This window comes from Microdochium trichocladiopsis, assembly GCF_020744255.1.
Source record: "Microdochium trichocladiopsis strain MPI-CAGE-CH-0230 chromosome Unknown B0I36scaffold_12, whole genome shotgun sequence".
Classification (NCBI taxonomy): domain Eukaryota; kingdom Fungi; phylum Ascomycota; class Sordariomycetes; order Xylariales; family Microdochiaceae; genus Microdochium; species Microdochium trichocladiopsis.
Window position 1 is genome coordinate 1,681,202 of NW_025763555.1, and position 25,285 is coordinate 1,706,486.

At 53.9% G+C, this 25,285-nt stretch overlaps 9 protein-coding genes across 9 annotated transcripts; 5 read left to right on the forward strand and 4 right to left on the reverse strand.

Moving 5' to 3' along the window:
• Positions 1–562: 562 nt before the first annotated feature.
• Positions 563–2,140, reverse strand: B0I36DRAFT_254159 (uncharacterized protein; the record flags this gene model as incomplete). Its single annotated transcript, XM_046150803.1, has 2 exons — positions 563–941; positions 1,167–2,140. Coding segments are annotated over 2 exons (1,353 nt in total), but the record flags the coding sequence as incomplete, so codon positions are not given.
• Positions 2,141–3,892: 1,752 nt separating this feature from the next.
• B0I36DRAFT_47135 (uncharacterized protein) lies at positions 3,893–5,769 on the forward strand. The gene has a single exon (XM_046162926.1). The coding sequence runs from the start codon at positions 4,047–4,049 to the stop codon at positions 5,745–5,747; it is 1,701 nt and encodes a 566-aa protein (XP_046006143.1). The 5' UTR covers positions 3,893–4,046; the 3' UTR covers positions 5,748–5,769.
• Positions 5,770–8,055: 2,286 nt separating this feature from the next.
• On the reverse strand, positions 8,056–9,139 carry B0I36DRAFT_337955 (uncharacterized protein). Its single transcript, XM_046155715.1, has one exon. It carries the CDS (start codon positions 9,035–9,037, stop codon positions 8,120–8,122), a length of 918 nt encoding a protein of 305 aa, XP_046006144.1. The 5' UTR covers positions 9,038–9,139; the 3' UTR covers positions 8,056–8,119.
• A 3,265-nt stretch (positions 9,140–12,404) lies between these two features.
• On the forward strand, positions 12,405–13,182 carry B0I36DRAFT_436169 (uncharacterized protein; the record flags this gene model as incomplete). Its single annotated transcript, XM_046162803.1, has 1 exon — positions 12,405–13,182. One exon carries the CDS (start codon positions 12,405–12,407, stop codon positions 13,110–13,112), a length of 708 nt encoding a protein of 235 aa, XP_046006145.1. The 3' UTR covers positions 13,113–13,182.
• Positions 13,183–14,422: 1,240 nt separating this feature from the next.
• Positions 14,423–16,439, reverse strand: B0I36DRAFT_225148 (uncharacterized protein; the record flags this gene model as incomplete). The annotated part of the gene is made up of 2 exons (XM_046149062.1): positions 14,423–14,902; positions 14,949–16,439. Coding segments are annotated over 2 exons (1,971 nt in total), but the record flags the coding sequence as incomplete, so codon positions are not given.
• A 101-nt stretch (positions 16,440–16,540) lies between these two features.
• B0I36DRAFT_377941 (heterokaryon incompatibility protein-domain-containing protein) lies at positions 16,541–17,281 on the reverse strand (the record flags this gene model as incomplete). The annotated part of the gene is made up of 3 exons (XM_046160617.1): positions 16,541–16,772; positions 16,831–17,243; positions 17,267–17,281. 3 exons carry the CDS (start codon positions 17,279–17,281, stop codon positions 16,541–16,543), a joined length of 660 nt encoding a protein of 219 aa, XP_046006147.1.
• A 3,696-nt stretch (positions 17,282–20,977) lies between these two features.
• Positions 20,978–21,880, forward strand: B0I36DRAFT_47166 (uncharacterized protein). Its single transcript, XM_046162927.1, has one exon. The coding sequence runs from the start codon at positions 21,071–21,073 to the stop codon at positions 21,683–21,685; it is 615 nt and encodes a 204-aa protein (XP_046006148.1). The 5' UTR covers positions 20,978–21,070; the 3' UTR covers positions 21,686–21,880.
• Positions 21,394–22,474, forward strand: B0I36DRAFT_337964 (uncharacterized protein). Its single transcript, XM_046155716.1, has one exon. It carries the CDS (start codon positions 21,846–21,848, stop codon positions 22,149–22,151), a length of 306 nt encoding a protein of 101 aa, XP_046006149.1. The 5' UTR covers positions 21,394–21,845; the 3' UTR covers positions 22,152–22,474.
• An 849-nt stretch (positions 22,475–23,323) lies between these two features.
• B0I36DRAFT_369037 (uncharacterized protein) lies at positions 23,324–24,589 on the forward strand (the record flags this gene model as incomplete). Its single annotated transcript, XM_046159704.1, has 4 exons — positions 23,324–23,489; positions 23,567–23,653; positions 23,748–23,933; positions 24,009–24,589. The coding sequence occupies 4 exons, from the start codon at positions 23,324–23,326 to the stop codon at positions 24,587–24,589; spliced, it is 1,020 nt and encodes a 339-aa protein (XP_046006150.1).
• Positions 24,590–25,285: the final 696 nt, after the last annotated feature.

Sequence of the window (25,285 nt, forward strand, 5' to 3'; positions counted from 1 at the left end):
TATAACAAGTACCCTCCAGAAGTGGATTACAGCATGACATGCAACAGTTAGGGCTGTTTCTTCGTCACCCCATCTGCAGTGGTGACGTCCAATCTTCGCCATGCACTTCGCAAGCTGACGGCAAAGTATGACGCGGGAAATACAATGTAGAGCATTAAAAGCCATTTTGTGCCTGTTTATAGGAAATAATTGTGAAATGAATATTCATAGTAGTGACCACTGGATGTGTCCGGCTTTCGAAGTTAGTGGCTGTTTTGGCACGAACCAGCTACGTGTGGCGTACTATGGCGTGTTACCTCTCAATAGTCCACGTCAGAAATAGACAGTACTTCAAGCAGCAAATGGCCTTCAAAATGAGGTCGTTTGGTGTACGTCTCTTTTGGGATTACCTTACGGCCCTTTCGTTAAGGGGGTGGATGCGGCCAGATTTCATGTATAATAACTCCGGAAAGAGGTCCACTCGCTCTTCAGTTGAGACTTTATGCATGGATAAAGTTGAAACTTGATTATCATCCTAGATGCGATCCGCTCTGTGGTACAGCAGACTCCCGTGCTTCGTTCTCTAAATTTGCATGCTACTCATAGCCTTTATGAGCCTCTCGATGGATGCATGCCTACTCATGGTAGTGTCCTTGTTGTGCCCTTGGTCATCGCCATCTGAGACTGGACTCTTGCTGTCCATATTCTCATTACACGATTCGAGTTGTATATATGCATCCGCTAGCAAAGCCACGGAGAGAACGCGCTCAGGGTCGTCCTCGGCATAAATCTGAGCTTCAATAGCAACAACATGCTCGAGCATCTCGATTGCCTCCTTGATCCGTCGGTCGGCGAGGTATGCCCTCGCAAGCTCGTGCTCCGATGTTAGCCGAGAATAATCTTTCTCGTCTAGTGTCTCCCTCTGCACCGCTACTACATGCTCCAACATCTCGATCGCTTCGCTAGTCCATCGGTCGTCGAGGTATGCCCTCGCAAGCTCGTGCTCCGATGCTAGTCGGTGATGATCCTTCTCGTCTAGTACCTCCCTCCGCATCGCTACGACATGCTCGAATATCTCGATCGCGTCCTTAATCCGTCGGCCGTCAAGGTATGCGCCCGCGAGCCAACCCTCAACATTCTTCTCCGATAACCCTTGCCCTATATCACCTTGTTTTTCCCAACGCCACACTTCTTCAAAGCATCGTATTGCTTCTTTAAACCGTCGGTCGGTATCCATACATTTCCCAACACTGACCACGAGCTTATATCGCTCTTCCGTATTCGAAGCCTGAGTGTCATGAAGAAGCCGTATTGCGTGTGGCATACACTCCCGCCATAGCTTACGATTCGCGCTGTCGTGCGAAGGGAATATCTTTTGGAGGCGACGTATGGCATTATGCGCCACCCGGTCTTGCCGATCCTGCTTCTGGATCCATTCCCGCGTAGCCATATGCACAAGACTATGCATATCGAACATATCGTCGTCTCCTCGCCGAACAAGAAACGAAAAGCTGCAGAGGATGCCGATCGCCAATTCTGTCTCCTCTGACTCTGACCCGGGCATGATCCATTGCGGTATTGCTTTCGGTTCGATGCAAGCTATGAACGAGAGCAGATCAACCGCAAATGGATCGGACTTCAGGATCTGATCAAAGGAAATAATCCATGTTGTGGCAATAGCGTTATGCGAGTTCTGATATCTTGTGCTGTCACGGAATTCTCGACCTAAGAGCCGGACGGCATCTTTCTCGGCCCCTCGTAGCAACCCTAGGTATTTACGGATTGGTACCTTGGTCTGATTGAGATATGCTGCTGCCTGCGTGATCGCGAGCGGAAGATAGGTCAGTCGGATAAGAAGATCTTCCACTAGTGCTTCGTCCTGGGGTGTCTGTCCCTGCGCGAGAGCCTTCTGGAGAAGCAGTGTTGCCTCCTCCGGTTCCATTTCTTCAATGTCGACAATATTAGACTGTGCAAACTGCACAGCCACCTGTCTCGATCGCGTCGTCAACAAAACCAACCCGTACTCGCTCTCAGGAAGGTACTCTTCGATACCAGCCTTGCCGTTAGATCCGAGGAATAGGTCCGGGTCGTCAGCGTTATCAATCACCAGTAGCCACTTGCCGCTTTCGTCCGAGCTCAGATATTCGCGAACCAGGGTCCTCTGAGGGGAGCGCGCCCGCAACGGGAATTGATTGGTGAAAAAGACTCTCGATGCCACTGGTCGCAAATCCTCATTCCGGGCGAGCTGGATAGCTTACCATAGTAGGGGCTCGAACGGCTGTCATACTTAATCGCCAACACCCGTGTAGCAACTACCCTCGGGCCAGGAGCAGGCACGTCTAGTCGGATGTACTCCCCAAGCCCGAAGACCACGGTCAAATTATGTAATTATAAACGATAAGATAAGGACCAAGAGCACGGTAATCCAGGTCAGGATCAACGGGATCGCGATGACAATCCAGGGGCATACGACTTAGAGTGATCCTAACATCACTATGGAACTCGAACAAGGAGGAAAGGTATATAGAGCTTCAATTCCTACCTAGCCTACTAGTCATCCGCCAGGCTGGAAGATCGAGCCCCCTCCGGTACGCCATCCTACCCGCGCCCACAGCGGCGCTATTCTCCACGGCCAGATTTTCTAACCGAGGCTACGCCTACGTCTAGAACAAGCTCATTATTACTCGATTGCACATAAGGACGGACGACTAGTGATCGTATAGCAAGTAGTGCGGGTCGAGAGCGACTATTGATGTTAAAATACCTGGAAGGCCCGCATTTAGCTGACCTAAAGACGTTTGCATCCGGGTGGTTGGCCTTGAGGAACTGCAGGCCACTGGTTGACGGCAGCACGGCGGACGCCGTACTGTACAAACAAACAATGCATTCTTTGATAAGTGAAGGCATGAGAGTAAGCCCACTCCAGCACGAAATGGCTGTTAAGACTGCCCCACCTTACCTACAGGCAACCTCGTTTGTCGCTTCAGGTGATTGGCGTCGCCAAGAGAAGGTGGACCGTGCGTAGAGAGTTATGTTCAGCTAAGGTGGACACCGATCTCGAAGCCGACTGTAACCCCTCCCCCATTTGTATTTATTATTGTTAACTTAAATAACCGCTTGGTATCGGCGATTCGGTGATCTGTAAGTTTGCGGCATCCGGCGATCTGCAAACTTCGGGCATTCCGTATCTGCAAACTTTCGGGCGATTCGGTGATCTGTAAGTTTGCGGCATCCGGCGATCTGCAAACTTTCGGGCAGCTCCCACCTGTCTGATTACATCATCTTGAAAGCTGCAAAGCTGCTGATAGGCTCTACAATGTTGGGAAAGAGCCGTAAATGCTTAAAGGAAATGACTGAGCGCGTATGTGGTGGCTGCCCTTCAGCCGTTGCTGATGTCAGATTCGAGTTGCCAAAGGACATGTGATAGCCACCTACAGTCCGGTTATATAAAGAGGGCAACGGCCTCTCTAGGACAGAGCAACTCATGCATCAAAGCAGCCAGACATTTCAGATCTTATCAATATCCATCGCATCGAATATTTCAGATCCTGTCAATATCCTAGCACCTTTCGTCCAACCCCAAATTCTTTAAGAATCATGGAGTCCGAATTGCTGGAGGAGGTCATCACGCCCAAAGAAACGGAGTCTCAACTTGTTGTCATATTCAAGACCGCATCTCTGGTCACAGTCAACGGCCGTGGCTTGGAGCCTGTGAGCGAAGACATAGCTCCAGTGCAAGCCTTGCTCGACCGCCATCATGCATCTTTGAAACTCCTTTTCGGTCAAGACGAGAACTGTCTCCGCCGCGAACAAGCGGAAGTACTTAGAGCTTCTGCTCAAGAAGGAGAACCATCCGCACCACCCGAAGGACTTTCCGGAGAAGAGCCGTCTGTTCACTCCGAAGGCGGGAATTTGCCCGATTTGGCCAGCTTCTATTGCGTCGATGGCCCCGTCGAGAATCTGGAGAGTCTTGCGGCAGAACTCAACCAGCAGGATCTGGTCGAAGCAGCGTATATCACCCCCCCCCCATCTCTACCGCTGCTTTTGCAAGCGGTGGCGGCCGCGGCATGAGGTCCGTTAAACTAGTCCAGGAGAATGGCCAACTTGTCCAAAACTACGACATGATATTCCGCGAGCTGTTCTGCATAGCTGCGTCAACCCTGTCGTACAGGTTGGGCGAGGTCCTCGCCAATGCTGGGGCACTTTGGTACGAGATTTTTGTCACAGGCACTGCCGGTGAACCACGGCCGCTCACCAGGCTTGGGACCACCGTCAACAGGATTGTCAGCCCTAATGGCACGGATGTCAGCATGCAGTCAAAGGCCGGAGACGCCCAAGCCCGACACGATCTGCTCGAAACGGGGGTAAGGCAAAGCCAGGACCTGATCGGCCGGGGTTGCCTGCTGGTCTTGGTGCGGCACCTTAGTGCACCTCGTGAGATAGCCAGGTTAGAAGCTTCCGGGTTCCGGTTCGCCGAGCCACGCCGTGTCGTCGACATCATCCGATCGAGCATGCAAATTAGGACGAGGCGGCTTGAGGAGAAACTGCTCGACATGGCCACTTACAAAGAAGAGAAGGCTGAGGTTGAGCCCGGAGTATACCTCGGCATCTTTGCTCGACGGGCTCGGCTGGACCGATTCGGATTTGACGTGCTGGTCAACAGAGAGTCGCGAAACGCTCTCCCAATGGTCCCGTTAGGTTTGGAGAAGCTTGAACGATGGCACCATGACTTCCTCCGCAGCCTCGACGGGATGCCCGTTCCCACGCTCCTTCGACAACTGGAGTTTAACAGGGGCCGCTCGCGGCTTGAGGACCAGTTTGCCGCCCAGCTTCGAGGAGGAATCTCCACCCTGCAGAACGACATCGACCTCCAAGTGTGCGAAGAGGCGTCGCTTTCGGCCAGGGTCGTCCACATACCCTGCCGATCGCATAGTGGCCCATCATCGGGTCCAAACACGTGTCCGCTCATCACCATGCAGGTGATCCTGAACATCAACGCCACTGTGCGTAGCCAGCGGTGCACGTTTGTGCCGCTTCAGTTACTCAACGTGCACCAGCTGGTACGCAACAACTCGCCACACCACGGCGTGTTCGGACGCACCTTGCACCGCGAGATGTCCACCCTTCTGTCGTCGCTGCCGGCTGTGTCGGCCGAAAGATTAGGCATCGTAGGCGCGTCCCACCACAGCTCGTCAACTCTTCATGCGTGCAACTGTGGCTCCGGCGGCGGCAAGTCCGACGACGAACTTGGCCTAACCGAGAACCCCTGCAGCGGCTGCGGACAGCCAAGGCAGCTCGATCCCCCGCGACTTCCCGATCAACAGCATGCACAGCAAGCGGCGCTATCGTCAACAGCACAGCCATCGCCGTTCGGGGGAATCATGGTATCCAAGGAGATTATGGTGGACGTGCAGGAGGCCAACCAGGAGGACGTAACACCTTCCGCCGGGGGGCTACCGTCGCGGCCGAGCTCTGCAGGTGATGGCCAGCGCAAAGTGGCGGAGCCCCCGAAAAGCAATGTCTTGACAGAGAAACGTGGCGGCTCGGGGCGATCAAGGCTGGACCCGTCGATCGAGATGAATCATCTTACCCGTGCCACGCCGGCCGAGTCGGCAGGCCACGGAAGGATTGCCGGCGCATGGAACGTGGAGGCGGCTGGGGATGAGGAGACAACGTTCCTCGATGAGCTTTTCGCGACATGTGTCAAAAGGCGGCCCATCCTTGATAACACAACAGCCACACTGCGATGCAACATCAGGAACCCTTGACATCACTTCGAACAAGCAGGAGGTCCGCAACGTGGCATGCATGCTCACTTACCCGGAAGCCCCGTTTCGCCCGCTCTGGAATTGGGCATCTTGAAGATATGCCACGAATTCAAGCTGTACCATGATTCCGTCAGGAAAGTCCCTGGGGTAGAGGACTTGTCTCGAGGGGAGTGACAACATCGCAGTCTCTGTCTAGAACACGACGCTGTGAGCTGTCGTGAAACGAAACATGGGCAATATCGCCGCATGCTGTCAATGTTGATCTTGGGTCTGCACCCGAACCGGATGTCAGCAGCCCGGCCGGAGTGGATCTGGGGCTATGATACTGGAGTGTCACCAGGGTGGAAAGTAGTTCGAGAGCGGCACATGCCACATACTCTGTAGCAAACCGTTGTTCTCGACAAGTTCTAGAAGGGATCTGAACAATGCATCTGACCACTTGAAGCTTAGCTCAGTGCTGCACGAGGTCTCTGATGATGTCTCGTCTATTGACATCGTGACAAGTGAAGTGCTCTTGGCTTCCCCTTGGCATGTACAAAAGCCTCCGGTAAGCGGGTCTTTTCGTAGCATTCCATCAATCAACATCGGGCAATTGTGGCAGTGCTCAAGCCTCTTTTACCACAATGGGGCAGGTTGCGAACTCGACTACTGCTATGTGGGTGATGTGAGCGGGCGGATGCTGGGGTTCTGTGACGCCCAGGCTTGGAAGTGCACTTCTCACACTCCCTTTCAGCTGGACAGGGCTGCTTGACTGGTGTTGCATGGAAGTCGGCACATGAGGCCTTGAGTGCTCCGTAGCAGTAAGCAGAGCCGTAGTCGGGCAGTGCAAAACTGCACAAAGACAGATCGTGACTACACAACAATCTACCTTCGTCAACAGCCAGGTTGAGAGACGATAAATAGCAACGGCAGAGTTGCGCATGTCTGAAGAGACAACCGCCAACAGCAATATCTACCACGTCCAACTAAATCACCAAGACAGACTCTACAGACTCACGACCCTCTAGCCTTCAAAACAGCAAAACAAACGAAGAATGAACCGCCTTGCCGATGCACCCCTGATCCAGACCGTCTTCTCAGGACTGGTGATCCTCCCGACGCTCGCGCTGGGGATTGCCAGTCTCGTCGTTCTCAACAAGGGCAACGACCCGGTCCGCAGGGGCTTCAGATGGCTTGCGTTTGCAGCGCTGTCATTGTTCGCGTACGCGATCTAGTCTACACGGCGTTCCCTCGAGCAAACCCGGCCGCTCGTTCCGCCCATAACGGTACCCCTGGACTGACCCTTTCTTGAACCTTGCAGCTACGCGTCATTGGTATGCGCGATGAACGTGTGGAACAGGTGGCTCGGCTTCAGCTTCAAAGAAGCCATAGGTCTCACCGCGGGCGGCGGCTTCGCGCGCAACATGGCGCACGTCCAGCTGCTGTTCGTCATCCTGGACCTCGTCTCAGGCCACCTCCTGCTCTGGAACCGCGCCCCGCGCCTACAGAAGACCGTTCGCTGGGGCTCCTACGGTGCCATGGCGGTGCTCTACGTGCTGAGTCTGGCGAACTTCATCGGCTATCTGACCATAGACCTGTCCTACTACCTTGAGGAGGACAGCGTCAGGCACTACGGCAGGATCTATCAGGCCGCTAGCTTCCACTAGTCCCGCTCAAAGGTCCAGGGTCTTCTTATCGCAATGTGTGATGTTGGCAGCGCGCTAGTCTTGTGCACAGGCCATCGCTGCAGACGGGCAGGGACAACCCAGCCTCCCGAGGCTGTGGACAGAATAAACCGGACAATGTGGATCTATTCTGTACAGCACCTGTCCGGTTTATTCTGTCCACAGCCTCGCCTCCTTGACTCCATTTTGTGCCAGTGGCAAGGGTCTTTCTTCCCCCTGCTGAGTGGGACGTCACCGTCCCTGTCGCTTGACCTTGGTCGATCAGACGCAACGCAAGGATCGACCCCTACTCTACTTGGAAGGGCAAAGCCTTTGTGTGGCTCCTCCCGGCGATTCGGCACATGCCCCTGTCCTGGTTCGACGGCAATGGCTTGCTTCTGACGCTCATCCCTTGCAGGTAGGCGTAAGGACAACTCACCGATCCGAATCTCTCTCACCTGCGGAGGTCCCTCTGTTGCCCAGCGGACCCCTTCAGTCTCCTCTGGGGCGTGGGTGGCCTCATCCGTTGAGAGTACCCTTCTCCACATCAGGACGCACGCCTTGTGGCCTTGCCGTCCCGGTCGGCATCGCGCCTCTTGATGTCCGATCGTTCAGCGTAATGTTCGGCAGCTGAGTCACATGCACATGTCCTTGGGCACTAGTTTGAATGCTGTGGTATTGTTTACTTTTCTACAAGTTAACAGCTTGCGCCACCACAATAGCATGCGTCTAGCAAGGCACCTCAGGTGCTACTCCCTGATTTTCAGGCGAGGATTCGGCTTTGCATCCCGTCTGACGCGTGTGTGAGCTCGTTCCGTGACCAAAACCAGATTCGCAGCTGTCGTAGATGGCTTTCTGAGCATTGTCACCCCTGTTGCGCCCTCTCTTCGAGCCTGCGGACCCACGCTGGCGCCGTTTGACTTGCCTCCGATCGTGTTTCGCGACGTGTTTGTTGACGAGCTCGCCTGGAGCCGGGTAAAGGACTGGGTTTCCACCGTTGATGTTGAGCAGGCTTGATCCCACCATGGTCTCTGTGCCAGCAATGGCCATGCTATACTCGTCGTGCAGCTGCGTTGAAGTACCGGCAGACAGATCTTCGCGCAGCCGTGCTTCCGGGCTCGGCAGGACGGCATTTGGGCCTCCGCTGTACGCTGGGCCTGGAGAGGAATACACAGTCTCTTGATAGATGCTACCCGGGGACTGCACGGCGTTCCAGCTCGAGATCGTCGTCTCTGGTTCGTGATAAGTCTGGTTGCCTTGCAGCTCTGGTAGCTGCGCCTGAGCCGGGCGAAGGAGGTCTTGCATCTCGACAGGCGGAAGCGGCATCAATGGAGGATAGGTAAGCTGACTAACGGCACCACACATCGGCAGGACCAAGTGAAAAGTCGCTAGGACAGTGTATGGACCGGTGACGGGTAGTGGCCCCGTGGGGCCAGCGAGCCACAGCTGCGAGGAGTATGTGTTAAGTCCGTCTGTCGCTTGTGGTTGTGAGGAAGTCCATGACCCGCAACTAGCGTCATTCTCCTCGCTCACTCGGTGACCATGGACAAGGCTGTACTGCCCCATGTGTTCGGGATTGACGAGGTGCGACTCCGAAACCATATCCTGGATTGACGGCAGTCGGACTTGGGCAGGCTTAGAAGTCATCGCATGTGAGGTGCTAGAGAGCAGAGACTGTCCTCTCAAGTCGTTTTCAGGGTACTCCAGCTGACTCTGGTGATGCTACGGTAGTTGGCGTGGGCTACTTGGAGATTCGGGAAGTCTAAGGACTCAGGCAGCAGACCATGTGGGCTCTTATTCTTTTGACCAGCTAGGAATAAACGAGAGTCAGAGTCGACCCACTGGGCGCTCACGTTGTAAGCTTCACCAGGTCATCCGAGATCTTCGAGCGCTGAAACCGGAGCTCCCCACAGGACCCCAGCTCCATCCCCTTCGGTACGCTAAGCAGAGCGCTAATTTGTGCAGCTGGTTTCTGGCGCCGCAGCTTCCCATGTAGCAAGGAGACTACTCTCCGCTCCTCCTGGTGCTGCGCGGACACTCCGCCATTGCTCGGCGTGCGTTCGAACATAGGAGCTAGTCAAGTCTCAGAAAGGCATTGCACAATACTGTACGGTACGCTATACTTTGACGAGACCCCTTCGCCGGGACCCTGACTGATGAGCATTGAAGTGCCTACGTAGGAGACACCTAGTACAAGCTGTCGGAAGTATCATGGAGCTGGTTGTTGAGAACGCCGCGCCGAGGTCGAGCATGGCAGGCTCAGAATGCCTTCCTTCACAAACCTCCAGGGCTTGCCTGAGATGGGTACGCGGAACCACCTCCGCTATGCAACACTTACATGGGTGGCCCTGGAGAAGTGGAGCCCCACTGGCAAGCAACCCTGGGATCCTAGCTCCCTCGAGAATGAGAGCAGCCAGAAATGGAGCAGCCAGAAATGGAGCAGCCAGAAATGGAGCAGCCAGAAATGGAGCAGCCAGAAATGGAGCAGCCAGAAATGGAGCAGCCAGAAATGGAGCAGCCAGAAATGGAGCAGCGGAGTGCGGGGCAGCAAAGAGAAGGAGGCGCCAAAATGGAGCGCGGCTAGAGGACCCTGCACTGACACAGTTGCGGCTTCTTGGTCATTTGGCACAGACAGGGCCTCGACACGTTGCGACGATCAGAGCGTCCGTTGCCTCTGAAGTGGTGTTGTCATATCGACAAACATGGTCCCCCCAAGCACCCTTGGTTGTAGGACATGCGAGCCCTCCACTTTGATCATGTCTCTTTCTTGCTCATGAGCTGCCCTCCTTGTCAGTCGCTCGCTGCCGATCTTTAGCTCATTCGATCCGGAGCTGGCACTTCGAAGCTTGACGCACTCCTCCTTGGCCCCATTCCGGTATCATGTAAAGCCACCATTGTGGTTATCACTCCGGCGATCATACTCGAGTAGTCGCATGCCGAGATTGAGGCTCTGATGACATCAGCCTCGAGTTGCTTGGTCAGTCGGAAATGCCATCAGTTCGTTTACAGCGAGAGGAAACGAAGAGAACTTCCCAGTATGGTCTTCATTTTCACCAGTTGCCAGCGACCTCCTATCGCGCAGTCTCCTTTCGGTGATCCCCATAATATGTCTCAGCAGTAGCACATGAGTTTAGCGTCGTGGTGGCACTTACACGAACATTGCAGCTTGCTGGACGCTCTCCTCCTTCTGGATGACGTCGCTCGTTTCCGATAGTGTGTGGGCAGTGTTGCCGCCCACGCGCCTCCCGGGCTTTGCCACGATTACTTCCGAGATGTTATTTACTGTTTATAACCGTCCTCCTCAACAAAGGTGCTATCATGACAAGCCGCGCACTATATGGTGCGTACTTCGGACAGAGAATTAAGGCACGGCTCTCGCTCTATGCGCCAAAGTATAAGTCAAGGAATAGCACGAGCGTACAAGAACGAGGGAGCAAGGCTGGGCTCGAGGACAATCGCCAAGCGCAGGAGATATAGCAGCAAGTCCCGGACGGATGATGAAGACATGCACATGTAGAGACAGCCCCTAGCCTTAGTACTTGATCGATCTCCATTAGTAGCAAGCGAGGACTAACCCAAGCTCGGGACAAACCCCCCCTCAATATTCCCCATCAAGCCACATCCTCGTCGGGCCCAGGTTCATAACTTCTTGCTGCAAAGGTATCAGTATTGGACATGTCTACACAGCGGTAGTACTGTACGATTTCGAAGCTACGTTCAAGAAGACGACTCTCGTTTCGATATCGCGAGCTCTTGCTTGAATCTCTCCCCTTCCTTCGACGTGCTGGAGGCTTATTGGAGGGCAAAATAGTTGCGGCCCCAAAGAGATCGCCTTCTTTGTTAAGAATAAATGAGATATCCATGCGGGGGTCCCTGGCCGTACGCCTGGGGACTAAACAGAGAGGAGATGCGAGGGAATCCATTGCACCGACTTGATGTACGATCCAGGAGCCCATCAGGAGCCGGACAGCTACTTTTATAGTTGAAGGACGCGAGCCCCCTTCCCTTATCATCCTGAAACACGGTCAGTAAAGGAGCAAGCTACATAGAGTCAGCCCGCAAGAGCAGCTGCACCAAGAATGGCGCTTTCAGATCAACATGATCCCGCGAGTAGGAGCTCCACAGGCGCCACAAATAGGTGAGAGGGCAGAACATTTATATGACGGACATAGTAGTGGTCATATGAGCGGACAAGACCACTGTCTCATCCAACGAACGTACCAGTACCAGTCATGATCCTCGGCCGCCATATCTCTATACCAGCAGAAATGGCCCAAGCTATCCAGAGGAACGAGAGAGTACTATTGAGCTCCAATCCACTATCTCACACCTGTCCAATGCACATCCAAGACCCTCTCATTCAGCATCTTTTGTCCGTGATTAGGACTAGCTGGCCCAACCAGGTACTTGGCATTTTCGGCCTTCGTCTGCTCGTACTAACAGTGCCAGTCTGAGCAAGACGAGATGACTGACCTAACTGACTTCTGCGAGTACCTGTACGAAACTGGGTCTACCTTCGGCAGTCTCGAGCTGAACCTTCCTTTTCTCGCCAGGTTTCCAAGCTGGACTGCTTTCGAAAATTATATCCTGGCACGGAAATGTCGAGCCGTTGGGCTGATCCTCGGGCTCTGCGCCATGGACGACCTGTTGCTCGAATGTGAGAGCCAGTCTGTTTGTACAGCAGATGTACTCGAGGGCAGGTCATTGTTCAATGGGCCATTGTGGACAGACTACCATCCAGCCTGGCAGTTCTACGGAACTGGGGGCTACGATGGCTCTCCCATTTGTGCAAGCTGTATTTTTGAAGGAAACCACACGGAGTAGAAGGCAATCGCAACGCCCTCTTAGAAAGCTCAAGTAAAAGGCGAAGTAAATAGCGCACGAGGCTGTACAGGCCAGAAGTGGACGCACTTGGGATATAAGTTTCAGTAGAGGTGACCCCTTTTTTTGGTATGGTCTTGGAATAGTTATGCGTGCAATGTTCCCAGCGAACCAAACCTCAAATGGCCTACATATGGTGCGCGTATCTGCGCAGTATGGCTGTGAATGTACTGAGGCATTCCTTCGACCATGCTCAGCTATCTGGGCACTGCTCCAGGAAGGTTACTCCCTGGAGCGGACTGGCGAGCTTCAGGCCTCTTGGCGGGATGATTGCCCTCTGCACAAAGCCTTCTTCATACACAAGGCCCTCGTCGAAGCGCGCAGAGAAAAGGTGAAGCCAGAAGAAGAGCAGTCTTGGGCCTGGCTTCGTCACATCATCTGCAGCCGCTCGTACTTCGTTCAGCAGGGTCACCACGAGTCCTGGCTCGTCCTGCTCCGTCTGTGGTGTATGATCATCACTGAGGACCTCTCACGTGTATCGTATATGGCATCATCCCAGATGACTCAAGCTGTCCAAACAGCAACCGACATGGAAGGTCAAGTCATGAGAGAGGCATACCATCACTTATTCCGCTGGCTGATTGACTGCGGGGGACAAAATGCAGGAGGGCCTTCACACGACGAGAACCTGACGACCACAGTCATGTACCAGCACTTGGAACACAGTCCTTCCATCTTCAGCCGCTTCTATCCTCGTCCGAACGATCGCCGACCGCTGCAGACCTCAGCGTTCGACTATGCTACGATGCCATGGGAGGTTCGACCGCTATTAGGGCTGGCTCTTGATCCAGTAGTGGCGCCTTTCGCTAGCGAACCTCCTGCATCTCAGTCGTGGGCGTAGAATAGCCACGATGCCGCGCTGGCATGTAGTGTAAATCATTGTTTCCTCGTATGGCTGTTTCTCGAATGACCAATTTTCATTCAAGAATATCTGGAAGGGTGGTGTGCTTCAAACGATCATTAGCTAGCTGGAGCTTGGTTAAGGCGTTGTAAGACGGGTGTTGTTCACATTATTCTATCGCGCTCAGAGCTCGTTTTCATCATCTCTAGTCGTTATAGTACCGTTTCAGTTCCTCCATTTACAGCCAGATTCGAAATCGGTGTCCACTTTCGCTTGACGCAACTCTCTGCGCACCCACCGCCTTGTCTTGGCAATGCCATGTGAGTGGAGCCACAAACAAAGCTGCCTGCAGGCAGGCGGGGCATTCACGAAAGCCATTTCAGGCTGCACATCAAATTGTCCCAATCTTCATTTATTTCATATACAGGATGATGTCTGAAGAGGAATCCTTATGAGGCCCCCCAAGATTATTGCAAGCCATTGGATAAATTAACTTCTACAGTACCATGTAGCTTGTGAGAGGCGTTCATCCTTAGGGACATTTCTGTCGTTTTAGTCTAGGCGTGGGCAAGGCGGTGATTGTGGAACCTAATATCGCTTTCTTGTGCGTGGCTCTTGCCTTACGGAGTGTTTTACAACTAATTCCGCGACTTTAAATAGCCTTTCATGGCTAGTGTGCAGTTCTCGCCTCGCAATCTGATTTTTGCGGAATATTGAGGCGTCCAGAGGTGTTCCCGTTGGTTGAAGCTGGCTTACAATATTAGGTCGTATGAGATGTGCGGTACGATTTGGGGCCATTACTGAGTAAAACCTGTTCAATGTGAACCTCATGATTAGAAGATTATATATGACTAAACAAGAGCTCCTGTATGTTCGCGAACCTCCAGATACGGTACAGAACACGTCGGAAGAGCGATCTAAGACCATCTCCACTTCAGGCACGCAGGGAGAAGGTAAGTCGAAAATCGCCAATTACGATCCACGTGTCTCTAGATGAAGGTAAGTTGTAAGACGAAAACACGGCCGCTCGAGCCTCCAATGACCAGTTTTGTGGCCGCATCCACTGTGTTCCATTCAACAACCTGCGACCGGAGCTCTGGATGAAGCCAGAGGACCGGCTGCGAGTGTCTCAGAACCCATGAACCATCCGAACTGATACTATAGCATTGGCGACCGGCCGCGACTGACATATTTGGATGTGGATCCAACAAATATCTCCCGCCATACTTATCGAGGACTACTCTGACACCGGGATAGACATGCATATCGGTCATGTCGGGTAAGACAGAGCAATTGGCAAAATCTCCATATGTCGCCTCACAAGTACCTGTAGCCGCATCCCACAGCTTGACTGTCTTATCCCACGATGCCGAGACAACGCGGCGGCCGTCTGGAGAGAAAGCTGCCGATAGGACCGAGGCGGTATGGCCCTCGAGTGTCGCCTCGCAAGTGCCTGTAGCCGCATCCCACAGCTTGACGGTGTTATCATATGATGCCGAGACAATGCGGCGGCCGTCTGGGGAGAAGGCTGCTGAGTAGACCGAGTCAGTATGGCCCTCGAGTGTCGCCTCACATGCGCTCCACCGCTCCGATACCTCCGGTTTACACTTAACCCAGTCCGGGCTCTCGCCGCGGAAGCGCTTCCGAACCAAGCTTTTAGCAGGACTGAAGACGAGTGCTGAGGCGTAACATTGCAGTGGTCGGCCCTCAATCGCTGGCCGGAAGCTTCGTAGAAGACGGTACACGTCAACGACTATTGCCTGAAGATCTGAAGCACTTTGATGGTCCTGCTCATGTTAGTAATGTTGATGTGCAAACGAGCATATAATAACATACCGGAATGCCCTGTTTTAGCCTCTCTAATGCAACGATGCTGTCTGGTATGCCGTGGAGTAGACTCAACGCTTCAAGCCAGTAGAGCGCCTTATTCCGCAAGAAGCTGTCTGCTATTCCGCCGCTGCGTGCACTGCTGCCTTGAACCTGATCCGTAAAGGCATCCACTAAATGATTGACCCAATAGATGCAGCAGTACCTGATTGTCGAGAGTGGGTCAGGCGTTGGCGGGTTGACTTTCTCAATTGGGAAGCCTGGATCGCATAAATTGTAGATGTCGCGCTTCAGGATGCTGGACATAGCCTTGACTGAGTTCTCGAGAATCTGGCTGTGAACTGATGGCTGTCCGTTGGGAAAGAGAACGACCGCGTGCGACTTCGTTAAGAAGTCCTTTGCCGACTGATGGACAAAGTACACCTTGTCCTCGCGAATAGTGAGGAATGAGCCGCAGCGACTGATGATCCCTTGGAGCATCTCGGCCCCCATGCGAGAGGACTTCCCAACCAGAGTGATCAACTCAGACAAAGACAGCGGGCGATAAGCCGTTGCTACGAATGCGAGGACCTGCTTGCAGGATTCAGTATATTCTGAGGCGAGTGTTTGCATCATCATTGCCTGATACAGAGCATCAAGTCCCGGGGGGAAGGACTTGACTTTCTGTAATACGTCCCATGCCTCAGTCGTTTCGAGTTCTTGACAAACCAAGGCAACCCAGAGAAACGTACCATCTGCGGTCGACATGAGATAGTGCTGTAACTCCTCAGAGACATCATTGCAACAATCCATGTCTTGCGCAAGCTTGGAGACCTTGTACTTGATGTACTTGTTCACGGCTTTCGCAACTGAATTTTCGTTGACCTCAAGCGACAGCCTGTGCGCCCCTTTGCGTATCAACCTCTCAATCTGTGGCCAATTACGGCTTGAAACGAGCCATTTCGCTCTGGTCATTTGCGATGTCCTGACCACGAGGTCGAGGAACACTGGCAGACCTTGTAAACACTCGTCAAGAGCGTCGACAACAAGGACAACTTCGTGAAGTTTGAGATCCTGGAGAATGTCGTCGAAGATTTCACATAGCGCCTGCCAGCTGTTGGTGTCTTCGAAAAGGTCTTTACCGGCGGTTGCGTGCTGCTTTTTCAGGTGACAAACAAGGGAGGCGTCCTTGTCGAGGAGCATGTAGATCAGGCTGCGCAACGCAGCCGTCGCAGTATTGATGCGCTTGTCGGTGGCTTGGAAGAAAAAGTAGGATAGAATCTGTCCCTCAGTGCGCATCCTCTCGAGTTCATCGATGATTCCACAGAGTAGCATGGTCTTGCCTTTGCCCGGATCACCTTTGACCCAGAGTAGTCGCTGGTCGGCATTGTCGCGCCACTGGCGAAAATCCGGGTTGCCGAGCACCCATGAGTAGGAGTCTTTGAGGAGGCTGCCCTTCATGCTCTCAATGCGCCTCTTATCATGGCGAGGATTGGTGACGCGCAAGTCGGCGATGCATTTCTTGGCTGCTTCGCTGATTGTGTCCTTGCCTGTAAATAGAGATTGGATACCCAGCCGAAATGGTCAGTCTGTGCTTCAGCTAATTGGAAGCGCATCTGAAGCTATGGGTGATTACCAATCTTTCGTCTTAGTCTGATGAATGCGTTCTCCTTCCCCTCACTATAGATAAGCGTCATATGAACGGCGAAGATGCCAAACATGCAATACGCAAGGTCTTCTGGACGCTTGGTCTTGCGAGTTTCTACCCAAGAAAGTCGCTCGTTGACGCTGAAGTCAGTCAGAGGTTTCCCTCGAAGGGCATCAATGGGGATCCGTGTGCATTCGTGGCAGTATCTCCAACGTTGTTTTGTCGCCCAGTGCTACCCCTTCTGCTGAGAAGAATTTCACCGACGTTGGGGCGATCAGCTCCTGGAGTGTCCAGCCGCGGGTGAACCACCGGCTGCTTCTGAAGGCTGTCTCCCATTTTACTTGTGATGGTCTGTCGTCGTCGTCGCTGGCGATCTTGTGCACATCGGTGAGGTAGACGTAGCAATGTCTAGCGTCTCTGTACCAACGAAACATGGAGTTGATCGCTTCTTGAAGCTCCTGGCTATTGGATTTGTCGATACAACAGGTGTCGATCCAGAAATATCTCAGGCCATCTAGCGCAGCCTGTTCGCCACAAAACGTGAGCTTCTGATATCCGTCTTTGTGGTGGCCTGTATGATGTTGAACGTCCCGAAAGGTAATCTCCTGGTCGTCGGCTCCCCAGGTGTGCGACAAATAGCATATGGCGGGATGTCCTCTGGGGAATGCTCCCCAAGTCTGAGGCTGCCATCTTCTCGGACTTCTAAGAGGCGCATTCTGTAAGCGTATGCTGAGCGGCGGATCTCGGCGGATCGACGGCTTTGGCTTGTGGGCGGCGTGATGCGAAGTTGGTCATGAAAGACCACGCATCCTCGAGCATTAGGATCGTAGTGGGGCACTAACAGCAGGCGTCTGACAGCAGCGGGGCAAAAGAAATGCGGGTTTGACTACATAGACACAGCCCACTATCCCACTGGGACTAGAAGCGGGGCTGACGCTGTAACCTAGCGCCTTATTCCGCAGACAGTGCAGTCCTGTTTCGGGGTGCTCAAATACGACCCAGTTTACGGAGGGTAAGGCGTCAGCCTCGCAAGGTAGCTACAGTGATATACATTCAGGCAGCCATCTTTCCGGCCATTCTGGGATGATTGCATGAACACGTACATACATGTATGACTTTCAAGTTCGGCTGATCGACGAGAACGAATAAGTGTAGGAATGGTTGGTTGCGAAACCCTTATTTATTGCTGCATCGTGTGTTTTCTCATAATGTAATGCCTTCATCAATGCAATAAGCGAGGGATCTCAATCTCAAGCCATTACCGACCATGGAGCACGAATTGGCTGTCGTCTACCCCACCTTTTTGCAGGGGTACCTGTTTCCCCACTGATCGGCGTAGTGTGCCAAGATCAGGGGGCCCGTGCGCAGAACTATTTTTGCGTGACCTACACGGACACCGATTTCGAATCTGACTGTACATGCCGAAGATAGTGGAAATAACTGTTTTTACGTAAGTCTCCATGCCAAAACACGCTGGCAGGGATGACGAACCCAAAATTTCATGGTGTCTTATGAATTTGCGACTTCAAATCCGGTGAAACGTGTTGAAGGCGGGACGAGACTGGCAGTCTTGCGGTGATGGATACAGTATGCACACGACCTTCACGAAGATGAGCGCATTCTGGACGAGTGCGTACCCGCTTTACCATGTAGATTAGCCCGGTCTTGTTTGTCTTGAGGGGCCATGTTCCTGCTTATGTTACACAAATCAGCACACATTGGCTCATAGATGCATTTGTAGCACCCATTGGTAGATGTGATTGTCCCGGCTCTCCTTTGCAACACCCCTGCTTTAGTATGCCTGTAAGTGTTTAATGCTACAGTACTGCTTGCACCTTCCAACTCATTCAAAATGGTCTCCAATCGCCTCGACAAGGCACATGACATTGAACCGAAGCCCTGTCTCCTCAGGTAGTGGTGATCAGAGCGAGCATTGGATCAGGTCATACCTCTGCTGGCCTAGAGCTTCAGCGGCGCCTTGGAAATGATGGCATCAGCACCGAATACCACGGTATCCTCGACGCCTTACCCTTTTTGATCAGAGTCATGCTTAGAGACTTATATGTGCCTCTGGTCACCTTCGCCCCTTCACTCTTCAGCTGGCTTATGTTGGCTTAGGGGGTGGAGTCCTCGTGGATGATGCGCATGCTGCTGTGGACCGCTTCGGATCGCCGAGTCCTGGGGTGGATGCTGGATAAGCAAGCCATTATTACGACACACGCCATTGCCACCCAGATTGCTGGCAGGCTTAGAATTCGAGTCAAGCATAACGTGCCAATTGCGTCGTATCATTGTGATGCAGGAATACATCCGCTAATGCTGTGCCGTTCCACCAGCCTGAATCTCGTACCGGCACATGTCGCAGCACTGGTGTGTAGGAGGTATGGGCATGATGCCACAGTCATAGGCCCTCTGGTCGGGCCACAGTTTAGAAAGCCCGTCTCGGACCCCGAGTGCTTCAACCTGAAGAAAAACCTGGGGCACTGCTCCGCATCCCCCGTCATCCTGTTAGCAGCTGGATCGCTGGGGATTGGCAAAATCGTCGAAACTGTAGAAGACATCCTAGAGGAATTGGCTACAGCCCGGCTTCTGGTTCTCTGCGGGAGGAATGCGGGTTTACGGAAGCGCCTACGTCCATACTCGCAGCTGGTGGATCTGGGCTGGCAGGAAGATATCGCCGAGTTGATCGCCATCTCCCATGTCGTAGTGCACAATGCTGGCGGGGTGGCAATCTGGGAGGCAATGATGTCTGACCTGCTTACCGTCACGTATAGTCCGCTACCGGGCCGTGGCAGGGCGAATGCTCTAGCCTTCGAGGAGGGTGGGATTTCGCCCTGGCCCCGCGATCGTTCTGATCTCGGCCTGACGCTAAAGCGCCTCTTGGCAAGTGGAAGAGGAGGAATCCGATCAGACTGCGACACGATCGTGAGCAGATATATTTCTCGAATGACTAGCTTCGCATCTTATGAAGGATGGTGACCATAGCGCGGGCAGAGGGCTTTGCTTGAGGGCGTATGTCAATAGCTACTTCAGACGTTCGCTCACTCGATCCGTCCCGAGTGCACATGAACTTGATGGCTACGAGAAAGCAAACTTGTTCGTCAGGCTGGCCAAGGGGGAGGAATTTCGAGAATCAAATTGGCCTAAGTCCCAATCGGTAACATGGCAGTCACGCAAGCGATGACATTGACGCAATTCCAAGGGCAAGTGGGCATCGCAAATGGATAATGAAAACCGTTCTCCCGCACTCTTCCCTGCAAATCCATCTCAGGCACGGGCCGTAGTATTTAGCGAGCTAGTGATGCGCTAGGTCGCCCTCCAGGCCCAGCTATATGTCGTCCCATCAGTTCATCAGTGCTCTAGTCCGCAATGAGGGACGAAGGGAAGTGATTGTCCGTGTCTGCCTTGAGCGTGGCGGAGTTGTGGCGTCCTGCACTCGATCCAACACCACAAGGGTGAGTTGTGGATTTTTGCTCTGGCAAGGCTGCCTTGTAGTTGGGCAAAAAAAAGGGTCCTACCTCTCTTAATGTTACTTGATTGCTCGCCTGTCTTGGAAGCATCATCAGCCCTTGAGCATCATCGACATTTTCTACGACACTTATAATGATGTCCACTGAAATAGGGCTCCGAGAAGCTCAGGCATCTTTGTCAGAAGTTCTATTTTATAGGAGCCTTTTCAGCATCTTCACCCTTATACTAGACTCGATGGGCTCGGCCATCCCTGAAAACCAACGGAGAATGCCCGGCCATGCTATACTTGGGTCGAGGACTGGTGAAGTGGTAGCGAACTGGATGTTTTAGAAGTGGCTTACGGACTGGCCCTGTTTTTCGAATGGCTTCACTTTATATTCCGATACTATTTCGCGGCTAGGTTCGTTATCATCGACGTCTTAAACGCCATCGCAATGATGACCATCGCTGCCACCATCTGGGGGTCGAGATCACAACTCCTGGCGTTTGACCACACCATCACCTTCGTGTTAATGATTTCTACCAGAGTCTCACACTTATCCGGCTTCTCTTAGAAGACCAAAATATCCCCATTGGGTTCATGGCCCTGCTTGTATTCACGACCACAGGAGCCTGGATCCTTCTCTTGATTATAATGGGCGATTGGATATCGCTCCGGCGTCGTTATATGGAAGAGAGATCGAAAAGGCATAGCCGTCGTGGCGTGCGAAATAGAGATCGCTTCTGTTGAGATCGACAGGAGATATTTACTGTATCTTGAAACCCGACGGGGCTAATTTGCGCATATCCACCCGTTCGAGCCCGATGTTTTCTCAAAGAGTTACAGCCTGGAAGGGCACAAAACATCCATCACTAAATACTGAAACTATCTACGATTTGCTCCTCATTGTCATGCTATGTATGGACTCATGAGCAGGCTTCGCCACAAGCGTGGACCGGGTCCACTCCATGCTATTGGAAGCCCGTAGGATCAGACCACCGCTGATAGCCGCCGGCACACGTATGAACGAACCGTGCGGTCCGTTGATGGCACATGCTCTGCTCCTGGCAAGGCATGGACGGGGCAATGCCGATGCAGTTCTCGCGCCGATGGATGTTGCAAAAGTGGAAGGCACCGGGTCGGGCCACCCTCATCATCGAGTCGAGAAACTGCGACACAGTCGATACATTAATCAGAGTGTTCTGGTGTTCCCTCCCTCTCATCGTGCCTCCATCGCCGCTCTTGGTTGTTTCGGCACTTGCAAGCGCAGCACCCGCCCCTGCTCCGCAAGCCGACAGCATCGACCAGGCTACCGCCGCAGCCGTGTCGGCGGCCATCGCGGCCGTCACTAATGCCCCGGCACGTTCAGCCACCGCAGTCGCCACAGGTACTTCTGACACCACCGTGTCCGTCGCCGGCGTAGTCAGTGTCTCCAGTGACTTAGGACTCGACGATATTTTGGCACAAGCCCTCGGTGTGTCCAATCGGCCAAAGAACCGGCAATGCTGGTCCCTAGGTTTGGATATCAATTCTGAGTACGAGAAAAGGACACCGGATGGCAGAGTCCGGAAGGTAATCCGTTTCACTACCTGTTGTTGCTGCTGCCGTCAAGAAGCTCATGCCGACTCCGTGTCCAAGCAGTTACCGCGGACCATTGAGCAGACTTAAGACTGGAAGGGCCCTGATGGCGTGGTGAAGGCCCCGTTGTGCTCGTCAAAGGCCAGTCTCCCGGGCCCATGCTCCGGGACAGTTGAGGCGACACCTTGCGGGAAAATGTCGCCAACAAGCTTTCCAGCCAGGGCCGGGCATCCACTGGCACAGCATACGCATGCTGAATGACAACATTAACGATGGTGCACCCGGCATAGCCGAGTGCCCGACTAAGCCCGGCGCGTCCAAGACCTGTACCTCCCGGGATGCGACAATGGCGCCAGCGAACGGGTGGCTGGTGCTGGCGGGCTTCACCGACAACCCAGGCGCGTGGCTCATGCACTGCCATATCGCGTGGCACGCTGAGGGCGGGATTGGGCGTCGACTTCCTGGAGCGAGCAGACGCACAAAAGGGCCTGATCAACAGCCAACGCCCTGGGCCAATACAGGCAACAGTGCCAGTAGTGGGGTCGCCTATGCTTAGGCAACCGGATTGCAGCAGTGAAAGATTTGGTTGTTTGATGGGCAGTAGCAGGAGGGCTTGCCGGCGTGGGCTCAGCGTCACTGGCAGGGAGGACCGTGAAGTGTGAAAATGACCGTGAATGATGACTCTGTTGTCGCGGGTGCTCCCGAGGGCCGCTGGAATCTTACGTTAGCTGAGGCCGATTTCTGGTAGGGCTGTCGGGAATGGAATGAGCTCCCACCAACGTTGTTGGTCGCGAATCTTGGGTCTTGCCGGGCAAACTTGTTGAAGAGCGTCGTTGTCGTCGTCGTCGTCGTTGTTGATTGGCTCCCATTCGGTGTTTGCCCCGTTTGTGCCCAGTCGTCGCGCCTTTCCGGGGTCCGTCTTGAAGCAGCAGCGACTGTCCGCCCACTACCGCAGTGTGCAAATGTTGCTGTCCACGAGTATCATAATTGATATAAAGCGAGGCAGCCGATAAGCAGCAGCCCAGCACTCACATGCTAGATTTCTCGTGCTCTTAATAGTCGAGAGTGCTCTGCGCCAAATGTACAGTAGTTAACCCTGGTCACGAGCATGGACCGTCAAGGTTGATTGCTCCCCAGCGGGCGATTGCATCCTGCCCTGTGGTCCAGGCGGTACCGCGGCCGGTCCGTTTCAATGTGAAGAGGACGTAGAGAAAGAAACTGTGGGCCGACCGGACTAGATATCGTTTTCCGTGTCTCGGACTACATTATTTTACACGACGAGTCCTGCCTTCAGATTTCTCCCCGCCGTAGCAGCCGCCACGAGAACACCGGCGCGTACAGTCTGACGTAGACGCGACTTTGTGTCCACACACTGTGGGTAGAGATTCCCCGGCCAACGCTCCCAAAGGCGGCGTCATTTGCCAGTCCAGCTAGAAGGATCCTCTGCTCGCTTCCTCTCGCGTGGCCCGGTCGTGTTGCGCCGATTCACCTCAGCTGCGCATCGAGTCGCATCTGCTTCCGCGCCCACTGCACCTCCAGTCAGTCCTCCGCCGCCTCTTTCGCGGATTCCAATTCCGCGTCAGCATTCGCACACGCACAAACACCCTTCCTGCCTCCCGCGTCCCAATTGCGCAAGACCGCGTCTCCGTCCACTTTGTCGCACCACCGCCCACCGCTGAGCTACTCCATCCTCAGTCCGGCATCCATCTCTCAAGCGCTCGGCCGACTATGTCGTACTTATTTCCAAGCCTGGGTACCACGATATCCAAGGCACTCTCCCCTAAGAAACCCAAGCCAGAAGAGCCCTCTGACAAGATGGTTCTCAGCTCAGATTCTGAACGGCGCGGCCAGAAACGCAAGTCAGACATTTATGATGTCAAAGACGACATACAAGGTGTGCCTCCCTCTTTTGCTTAGGAGCGACCGGTAATGCAGGTGCAGTGACTGACAGCGAGATGCCTCCCCTGGCAGACGGCCTCGCAGCGAGCACACCCGAGAGCGGCAAGGCGCGCCGATCAATTGGCCCCGGCTCCGTGACAGCCAGTGGTAGCAAGATTAGTAGGTTGCAAAACCCTTGCGCCGTGCGCGTGCGCGCGCGCGCGCGGCCGGCGAGCCCGTCGCGGCGACCCGTGTTGCTGACCTCGTATCCTAGAGCGTCGCTACCGCCTAAGCGCAGCCCAGAACGACATTTCACGAGACGTCGACCCTCGCGTAGATGCGCCCGCAAACCTCGAGCGCGCGCTAGCTCCTGATGCCGTGCGCCTGCAACAACCAGACCCGCACGATCATGGCTCGGTCATTGCTGCTGTCCCGGTAGCCGACATGGGCGGAACCGCCGGTGAGTAGACTCTTGAGCTGCCCCGTGACTTTCCTGTCAGACGGTCGTCTGACCCGCCGCTGCGCGACACTGCAGATCTCTTTAGCCCGCCGATAAACGAAAAGACCGAAATGCCCAGCTCGAGCCCCGTGAACTCACATCTCCCACCGAAAGAGGCAGGACCTAAGTCACCAGCAGCTCCCGAGGCGGCGCAAGAAAGTGGCAAGGCGGAAGCCAGAGGAGAGGCGGAAATTGCAGAGGTGCAGGCGCTCCTTGACCACAAGATGCTAGAAGATGACAGCGTAGACTTGCTGGTTCACTGGGCGGGCGAGCGCGCAGAGGAGTCCACCTGGGAGCCAGAGCAGGAGATCCAGGACGGTGCGAGTGAGCTGCTTTACAGCTACTGGAAGAAGGCTGGAGGCCGGACGGAGACCCTCTTCCAGACCATGACCGAGGTATATCACGTCTTCCGCATTCTCAACCACGAAAAGAAGCCCCGCGGCGGCTTCGTGCTCGAGGTCCAGTGGGTCGGCTATCCCGCCACAAAGGGCAACACGAGCTGGGAGGGCGAAGCCAAGCTCCAGCAGATCGCGCCCGACTTGTTGAAGGAGTACTGGGATAGTGTTGGTGGCCGCCAAAAGTTCCTCGCTAAACGGGTGCGAACCAAGAAGAATTGATGAGGGAAATTTATGATAACAAACCAGCGACGTATGGTAGATACGCTGTGGTGAACAAGAGGACGACGCAGACTTGGCCCCAGCAACATCTCGGGTCACCTGCTCGGAACGTTCAGCGGGGTCAGGCAGTCAGAAGAACCTATGCAGGTCCAGTCTTGAAGTGCGCACTCTGCAAGAGGGCGAATCTGAGCCGACGTCCTTAGGTCCTTCGCAACTAACAGTGCACCAAAGGCGAGAGGCAGACTAGAGGTGATCGGCGCTGCCAGCCAAGGATTACTTAGCTTGAGCGATTGCCGATACAGTCAAATTCGAAATCGGTGTCCACTTTCGCTGGACATATCCTTCTCTGCGCACGGTCCGCCCTCTCTTAGCGATGCCAAGCACATGGAGCCACAAACAAAAGCTGCCTGCAGGGAGGTGGGACAGTCAGGACAGCCATTTCGGGCTGCACATCGGGATTACCCCATCCTTCACTTATTGCATAAACAGGATGATGTCTGGAGAGCAACCCTTGGAAGGACTCCCCAAGATTATTACAAGCTTTTGTATTATGTAAATGAACTACTACTCTGCAGTCGAAGTCAAATCTAACGGGGTCTTACGAGGTATTCCTATTCTAAGTCACTTTTCTGTCATTTTGGTCGAGGCGTAGGGGCAGGCTGTGATTATGAGACCTAACATTGCTTTTCTCGCACG